We start from the raw sequence: 8,577 nt of genomic DNA, 5'->3' as shown, positions 1-8,577 counted from the left end.
CGATGAAGAGTTTGTTCTTTCACTCGAAGCTAACAGGGGTTAAAGATTCCTGACCTATTGCTGGTGTGCATTAACCCGCTGACATGGTTCATTTGACTACAAAACGTACGTTTGAGTACACTGCAGTACAAAGACGACAACCGCACAGTTTGTCGAAATGAAACGGGGTCTCTTGTGATGGACGCAACACTGAGAAAACAGTGTGAAGGCTCATATCAAACCAATAAAATAAAAAAAACTTACTTTCTTGCATTAATTATAAGCATGTCAACACAATATTCAGGAATGGTGGATTATTGTATTCTAGGTAGCCTGTTCATGTGAACCAAATCCGTTTTGTTTTCGCACTGTGCCACCCGAACTAATGCTGTGGGACTGTAATTCACGCGCAGTCCATCCGTAATACATCAGACATGTTAACACATTAACAATTTGATTTGTTCAAAGCTGAACAAACGGCATCAATAGAAGCCAATAGCTTCGGCTCGCTATCCTCACTGGAAAAGACTGGTGTAGAAATAGTCCTTACATATACGATGATGCTTTGAAAACGTTTGGGAGGAAATGACAATGAATTCGGCAGGTTATTATAACCATGTAAAAAAACACCTGTCTATATGATGCAAAATGATCACTACGTGGCACAAACTACACACACAACACAAAAGATACTGATAAAGTGCATGGACGTCTGTATACGGGAGGTGCTTTCTCAAGTATAGCTCTGCTTTTCAGGTCACATACTCAATCCTTTCTCATTGCTTTTGGTTAACTCATAATTAATACTACAAACGTAAGGGATTTCTCATCCTCACAAGGGCTACGAGTCAGTTTACACTCTAGTAGATTCAATTCAAGTGTTTTTAGTCGAGGAACGCTTTCACGATTGGGACGTTTTCAGGTCGTAATAAAGCGAGACCTGAGGTTTTGGATTTATGCAAAGGAATATTAAAAAGAAAGCTAGCGCGCTACTGCATAAAAGGCTGAACTATTTGGAAATAGCTTCATGTGCATGTTAAAAAAAAAAGGGAGGTTGGATTTAACGAGGCAGTAAACACGTCTTGATGAATAAAAAGCAAGAGGATCTTCATTTGTTTTCGTATGAAAATATCATTAGCCATGTCTGTGAACCCTTGACTGCACCAGTTGTGTGAACGCATGTGTTTTGCGTAACAGGTCAAAGGTTAGTTATCAGCCTGAAAAAAAAAAAAAAAAATTGGGTCAAGAAAAAAAACTAGGCAGGTTATAATTTTCCTCTACTATGAATAAGGTCATGTGATTGTCGAAGAATGCGCCGAAAATAAAATGGAATGATTAAGATCGCCCCACGAAACTCTCAAATTGGCTCAATGTTAGATCACGCTCTACGGCCAGACCCAGAACCACAACTACTTCCAGGTCGCCTTGAAGGAATGGATCAATTTTGGCAGTTGTGCGCTCAAAACGAGCGACTGAAACAAAGATGGAGATGCGGGATCTTCTTTAGGTGCACGTTTACGGCGAAGCTCTTCACCTTGACTTGTAGAAACCAATGCTTTCCAGCCAGGGTTTCGCCAGGGAAAGGGTCATAAGCGGCATCGCTAATCTGTCAATGGAAGAAGATAAGAGGAGCCAGGAACTCAACTGGAAGAAGAGCGTGACAGAGAATGAGAGGATGGGATAAAGAGGAAGGAGGAAGAGTGCTAAGAGGGAGAATAGTCCAGTCACGTCCAGCCCGATGGTGGCGGACAGTAAGGCCTTGGTCTTCACAGTAGCACACAGCGAAAGAAGCTGCTCTTTTTCTGCTGTTCAGGGGTGATTTTCACGCCATGGTTGCTGCCCTGAGGATTGTTACCCTCCTGTGTGAGCAAAGAACAAACAAACACACCTCCTTTAGACTCAAAAAATTCTTATTTTATTACTACAACTCAAGCTAAGCAGAGATACTGAAGGATTTTATTCATCCAAAAAGGAAAATCGTCATTATTTAGTCTTTATTATGTACCTATTATTATGTACCTACACTGGTGGTCAAAAGTTCAGAATAATTAAAGGGGTGGTGTGATGATATCTTTTCACAAGATGTAAAATAAGCCTCTGAAGTCCCCAGAGTGTGTGTGTGTGTGTGTGTGTGTGTGTGTGTGTGTGAAGTTTTTAGCTCAAAATACCCCACAGATATTTTTATTTAGCATGTTAAAGTTTCTGTTCCTGTGAGGAAATGAGTTTCAAGAGCTTGTGTCCTTTTACCTCACACACACATGCACCGAAAATTTCTACAACTTTTAGCCTTTTATGTTCAAACCGGAGTCAGAATGATGTCAACGGAGTCAATGATGGAGAGACTCAAGAAGAAGTGACAACATGTAGAAGCAACAGGACATTTCTGAATGGTTAGTTGATGAATTTATGTAGCTTATGTGTAGTTATCTTCTAGTCACTGATTAGCATATTCTGTCTTGATAATCTATAAATCGTGTTCAGGGGGCGGGGTTTATGTAAATTTTAGGGTTGGTGATGTCACTAACCCGGGAGGAAGCTTGTGTAGTCTCTACCAGCCGTTTGTTGTAGTCCTTAAAAAGCTATTTCTTTAAAAGCAAATATCTCCCTTTGCTTTGAACATTGAGTGTCGTAACTTTGCAGATGTTGTTTATGCTCAAACAGCAACATTACACACTAACTAAAGTTAGAAAAGTCAAATCATAATTAACCACCCCTTTATCACTTTTTGGCATCAAGTTAGCATAAGAAACTTCTTAAAGGGATACTCCACTTTTTTTGGAAATAGGCTCATTTTACAACTCCCCCAGAGTTAAACAGTTGAGTTTTACCGTTTTCGAATCCATTCAGCCGATCTCCGGGTCTGGCGGTACCACTTTTAGCATAGCTTAGCATAGATCATTGAATCGGACAGGACCATTAGCATCTCTCTCAAAAAATTACCAAAGAGTTTCGATATTTTTCCTATTTAAAACTTGACTCTTCTGTAGTTACATCGTGTACTAAGACGACGGAAAATGTAAAGTTGCGATTTTCTAGGCTGATATGGCTAGGAACTATACTCTCATTCCTGCGTAATAATCAAGAAACTTTGCTGCCGTGCCATGAGTGCAGCAGGCGTAATGATATGACGCAGCGCCTGAAAATAGTCCCCAGCTTCCAACGTGACCGGGACTAAGTTTGTCTAACCTATTAGACCTATTTTCAGGTGCTGCGTCAGTGGGCGGAGCTATGAAATCATTTTGTGGGCGGAGCTATGAAGGGTGGGTGTGTTTGTTTGGGTTGATTTCAAATATCAACAGTGTTTCTCAGAAATCACTCACTGCACCTTTAATAAATCTGTAGAACAAATGTTCATGTTAACTAATGAAACCTTGTAAAGTGTTACCCAATTATAAATCTAAATTCATTTTTTACACATAAACCTAAAGCACAGAGAGGGAAAATCTTACCAATTTCGTGTCCATCTTTGATTTTATGTCTCTGGCGAGCGTTAAGAATGCCTGTGAGTAGAGCAGGAAACATCATTAGACCTTTAAACGCTCAGATATGATCAGATATGATAAGGAAATTAAATGAGGATTCATCATAAAAGCCATTTATACTTACGTTCTCAACGTTGATATTAGCCTTTGCACTCGTCTCCATGAACTTGATGCCGTACTCTAACGCCAGCTAAACGGGTACAGGCAGATTTGATTCAAAACATAAGTATGATTTATCTGGATGATTCAGGAGGATTATTAACTAAATGATTGTGGAAGGTGCTTCCATCATTGCTGGAATAATATAAGCAAATTTTTAATGGCATAAGAGAACAAGCAGCATTGTGCTCACCTTCTCGCCTCTGTCTTTGGACACCTGCCTCTTCTCATTAATGTCACATTTGTTCCCCAAAATCATTTTTTCTACATCTGCTGATGCATGCTGGGTTGAACACATACAAGAACATGCACTGTAATCATTTGCTGTTGAATATTCAGACGGTACTTTTATGGATGTGTGCAATGCTACATATTTTCAAAACTGAATGACTAGTAATTAGGCATCAGGTAATTAAGGGTAATGTCCACCAGACAAACGATAATAAGCATAACACTGTATTCAAAAACTGTCATATTAAAAGCTCAATGCTCATGGCGCAAGATGCTAGAGAGACAAAACCCAGTGAGGTGCAATGACTAAAGATGCCCACTTCTATAGTAACAAATAAATAAGATTAAATATTTACATTTTCATTCATGCAACTGGCAGACACTTTTGATCCAAAGCAAATCGCAATGCATTTAAACTATGCATTTGATCAGTTCATGCATTCTCATGGGAACTGAACCCATGGCTTTACTGTTTGAGCTATTTATGCTAATATAAAAAACCTGCGGATTATGCATACTATGGAAACATTGCACACAATCTGAAGTACAGTACTGTGCAAAAGTCTTAGAGTTATTTATATCTTTTGCTGTAGTGTGTCAGTAGGAAATATCAGTTTACATTCCCAAACATTCTTTTTGCCATTAATTGTAATAATCCAGTGAGATTTGTGTATGCACAAGGAGTCTGACAACAGCCGGTATGACCTGATCTCACCATCATCGAGTCCGTCTGTGATTACATGAAGAAACAGAAGAAACTGAGACAGACTAAATCCAGAAGAACTGCGGGAACGTCTCCGAGACGCTTGAAGAAACCTTCCTGCAAAGCTACAGTACTGTGTAATCACAGACGGACTTGATGATGGTGAGATCAGATCATACCGGCTGTTGTCAGACTCCTTGTGCATACACAAATCTCACTGAATTATTACAATTAATGGCAAAAAGAATGTTTGGAAATGTAAACTGATATTTCCTACTGACACACTACAGCAAAAGATATAAAAAAACTGACTTAAAACCATTTGGGGGGGGGGGGGTTATTAACATGCCTAAGACTTTTGCACAGTACTGTATATTATTGAAGGCAGATAAAGCAGGCACTGAGACACTCACCTCCTCTATGTTTCGGATCCAGTTTTTGATGTTGTCAAATGATTTCTCATTGGTTATATCATAAACCAGCATGATACCCTGAGATCAGAGCACAAGACAAATTACAACTGTGCAAAACACTGCAATTATAAAGATGACAGCAAATGAGCATTAGTATTATTATAGCATTAACAGGCAAGACCGACAGCTGAAATTACTGAAGCTCATCATACACAAGAATCATCTTACCATTGCTCCTCTGTAATATGCCGTTGTGATCGTTCGGAATCGTTCCTGTCCTGCCGTGTCCCTGTAAAAAAAAAAAAAAAAAATCAAACAATATTAGTGTTGTAACTGTGGCCCTGCAGAAATGTGGTTTGCAGGTCTGGTAAAGTGGAAGATGACATCTTCCTTACCAGGGAAATGGCAAAAGACAACCACTAAACATGTGCCTCAATGTGTAAAGGAGAAATGAATCATGGTTTCACAAGACAAACAATAGCTCCTTCATAAAACTCTACGAAGTCACTCATGACTCATGGTCAACTACAGTAATCAACATTTGAAGTGTATCAAAACCTTTCATCAAAGTTACACATGAATTTTGAACAATACCCCCCCCCCCCCGTTCTTGTCTTTGATAAACTTTTATGATCCATTTCAAATGTTGACTAGAAGGAAAGACGACTAGAAACTCACCATATCTGTAACTTTATCTTCTTGCCATCTAGTTCTATTGTCCTGATCTTGAAATCGATACCTGGAAGAGAAAATACACAGCACAACTGTCATCATATAGGCTGAAAAACAAACCCAATACAGCGTCTCTTTCAAAAATGTCCAACAACAGACTATTGTTAGGTGTTAAAAGCAATGCACATAGATCATATGATATATATGATGAACATAATGATGAATGACAAAGCCAAGCATCAAACCAGCTAGACACTTCATATCACCAGTTCAAACTGCAAAGTAATAAAAACGTAAGTATGACCGGTAAACATCTATCAGAACTGTACTAAAAATCGAACATAACGTAATAGGAACTGAATATTTTATACGTTTATAATATTTATATAGTATAAATTGGGTCTTTATACATTTAGCCTATGTCTTTTAAGTTTTGGGATTGGTGTCCCTCGCATGAGGATGATCATATTTGTGGGTCTGTGGAATCCAAAAGATTGAAACGCCTTGATCCGGACCATCGTAAAGTTGATTTAAAGGGTTAGTTCGACCAAAAATTAACATTGTGTCATCATTTACTGACCCGTAAGACTTTCGTTCATCTTCAGAACACAAATGAAGATCTTTTGGATGAAATCTGAGAGCTTTCGGTTCCTCCATTGACAGCTACGCGACTACCACTTTGACGCTTCAAAAAGTTCATAAAGAGATCGTAAAACTAATCCAATATGAATTGAGTGGTTTAGTCCAAATTTTCTGAAGAGACGATCGCTGTATATGATGAACAGGTTGAATTTAGGCTGTTATTCACATATAAACATTGATCAACTCAAACATCAGTTGTGGTAAACGGAAGCTCAAGCATGTTCGCTTGACGTGTGAGAACCAATGAGGATCATTCTCGTGTTACGCATCACGTTTGAGCTTCAGCAAGAACCAATGAGGTTTGTTCACAGGCATCAAACAGGTTTAGTTGAGCTTCTGTATAGGTTCGCTGATAAAAGCTTAAATTAAATCTGTTCATCATATACAGCAACTGTGTCTCTTTCAGATAATTTGGACTAAACCACTCCATTCATATGGATTAGTTTTACAATCTCTTTACGAAGCGTCAAAGACAGTGGTAGTTGAGTAGCTGTCAATGGAGCGACATATAAGTAATTAGTAATTAATAACATCATTTTTGGGTACACCATCCCTTGATAAAAAGTCCCATTTACATCTTAACACTCAAACAAGACATGATAATAGAAGCCTTGTTTTTTCTCACATATTACAAATTACAAAGTCATATTGTTGACCAAGTAGATGTCAATACCACTGTTTTGGTAATATCATTCTATAAAGTAACTTAACTTGCATTGCCTTGGTAAAAGTAATCATTGAGCATCATGTATCTATCAAAGTAGCATCACAGTCTGATATTAGCATAACTGTACCATGGTACTACCACAGTAACAGTAAAGTTTTCTGAAACACTATTTAACTGAAAATAGACAAGAATATTATATTATAACATAAATAGAATATTGAGTCTTACAGTGTGTGTGAAACACACTTAGATATTTTTTATATATTTAATTGGATATTCAACAGTTAATATAATACTTCTATCCAGTTGATATTACAAAGTTTACAAAATAAGAATTTAAACAAGAGCAAACCTTTCATTTAATGAGTCATTCTGTCAAAGCTGCTAACTTAACTTACATGCTAACCAACAAAGCAGCAGAAAGGTTCATTAAACACACACTATATCACCACACACAAATAATGAATTACAAAACGCCAGCGAACCTGTCAAAGTTTAGAAACAAAACAAAACAAAACTCAGGAAGAGCTAACACAGTTCCTAGTCTATTAGCTTAGCCGCTAGCACAGCCTGACGTTTCATAAACAATCCGATATAAATATAAGATATAAATACCTATTGTCGAAATAAACGTCGAGTTAAAGGCATCCTCCGAGAATCTGAACAGCACACAGGTCTTCCCGACACCGGAATCCCCGATTAACAGCAGTTTAAACAAATAATCGTAAGTCTTCGCCATACTGGATGTATTGCGGAAATCCCGCCCGGTACTTTAGCAGACAGCGCAGAATCCGCACAGCGCCGAGGAACTGGCCAATCATACTACGGCGAAGGCTTCGAATTTACATATTCATGAGGTCAAACTGACGTACTTCAAAGCCTCGCTTGAGCGTGCGGGCACGTATCCTCATTAATATTCATGAGATACGCCTTCGTCATAGTAGTATTCGTTCATTCGCCCTGTCCTAGCCTAGCGGCCACGTCAAACGCCAAAGTGCACAGTTAAAGGGTTAGTTCACCCAAAAATGAAAATTATCCCATATTTTACTCACCCTCAAGCCATCCTAGATGTATATTACTTTCTTCTTTCAGCCAAACACAATCAGAGATAGCCTATATTAAAGAATATCCTTGCTCCTTAACGCTTTATAATGGGAGTGAATGGTACCTTGTATTTTGAAGCCCAAAAAAGTGCATCCATCCATTATAAAAGTAATCCGTACGGCTCCAGGGGGGTAATAAACGCCTTCGGAAGCGAAGCCATGCGTATTTGTAAGAAAAATATCCACAATTATATCTTTATAAACTATAATCACTGGCTTCTGGTAACGGCCGTACGCGAGTTGAGTTCTGGCGGAAGATTGACCTCTGACCCGACTTGACTAACGCGGAAGCGCAGAGGATAGAGCAAAACAAAATCATTAATTAGAAATCTAAAACGAGAAATTTGAAAGAGAAATGTGGGAGGAGCTTCAGTTTGTTGTCCAGCTCTATTTGTTTGGACCACGAGACTCTCACCTAAGCTTACGCTACTCCTACATCATCCGTCGGGTCAGAGGTCACTCTTCCGCCTGAACTAGACTCATGTTACCAGAAGCCAGTGATTATAGTTTATAAAGTTATAAATAT

General features: G+C 38.6%; 2 protein-coding genes across 2 annotated transcripts in view; one reads left to right on the top strand and one right to left on the bottom strand.

Moving 5' to 3' along the window:
• Positions 1-1,663, top strand: part of cib3 (calcium and integrin binding family member 3) — a gene marked incomplete at its 3' end in the record, with an annotated part of 11,470 nt that extends 9,807 nt beyond the window's left edge. The window contains exons 6-7 of the mRNA XM_084410481.1: positions 1,177-1,183; positions 1,526-1,663. Coding sequence (XP_084266607.1) covers positions 1,177-1,183; positions 1,526-1,663 — 145 coding nt within the window. The remainder of the gene's footprint in view (positions 1-1,176; positions 1,184-1,525) is intronic.
• On the bottom strand, positions 1-7,743 carry rab8a (RAB8A, member RAS oncogene family). The gene is made up of 8 exons (XM_084410377.1): positions 7,564-7,743; positions 5,646-5,706; positions 5,196-5,256; positions 4,968-5,045; positions 3,814-3,903; positions 3,586-3,651; positions 3,429-3,479; positions 1-1,838 (listed from the first exon to the last, which is right to left on the bottom strand). The coding sequence occupies exons 1-8, from the start codon at positions 7,685-7,687 to the stop codon at positions 1,746-1,748; spliced, it is 624 nt and encodes a 207-aa protein (XP_084266503.1). The 5' UTR covers positions 7,688-7,743; the 3' UTR covers positions 1-1,745.
• Between the last annotated feature and the right edge of the window lie 834 nt (positions 7,744-8,577).

Source organism: Rutilus rutilus (assembly GCF_951802725.1).
Source record: "Rutilus rutilus genome assembly, chromosome: 6".
Classification (NCBI taxonomy): domain Eukaryota; kingdom Metazoa; phylum Chordata; class Actinopteri; order Cypriniformes; family Leuciscidae; genus Rutilus; species Rutilus rutilus.
This window is presented reverse-complemented; position numbering and strand designations above follow the sequence as displayed.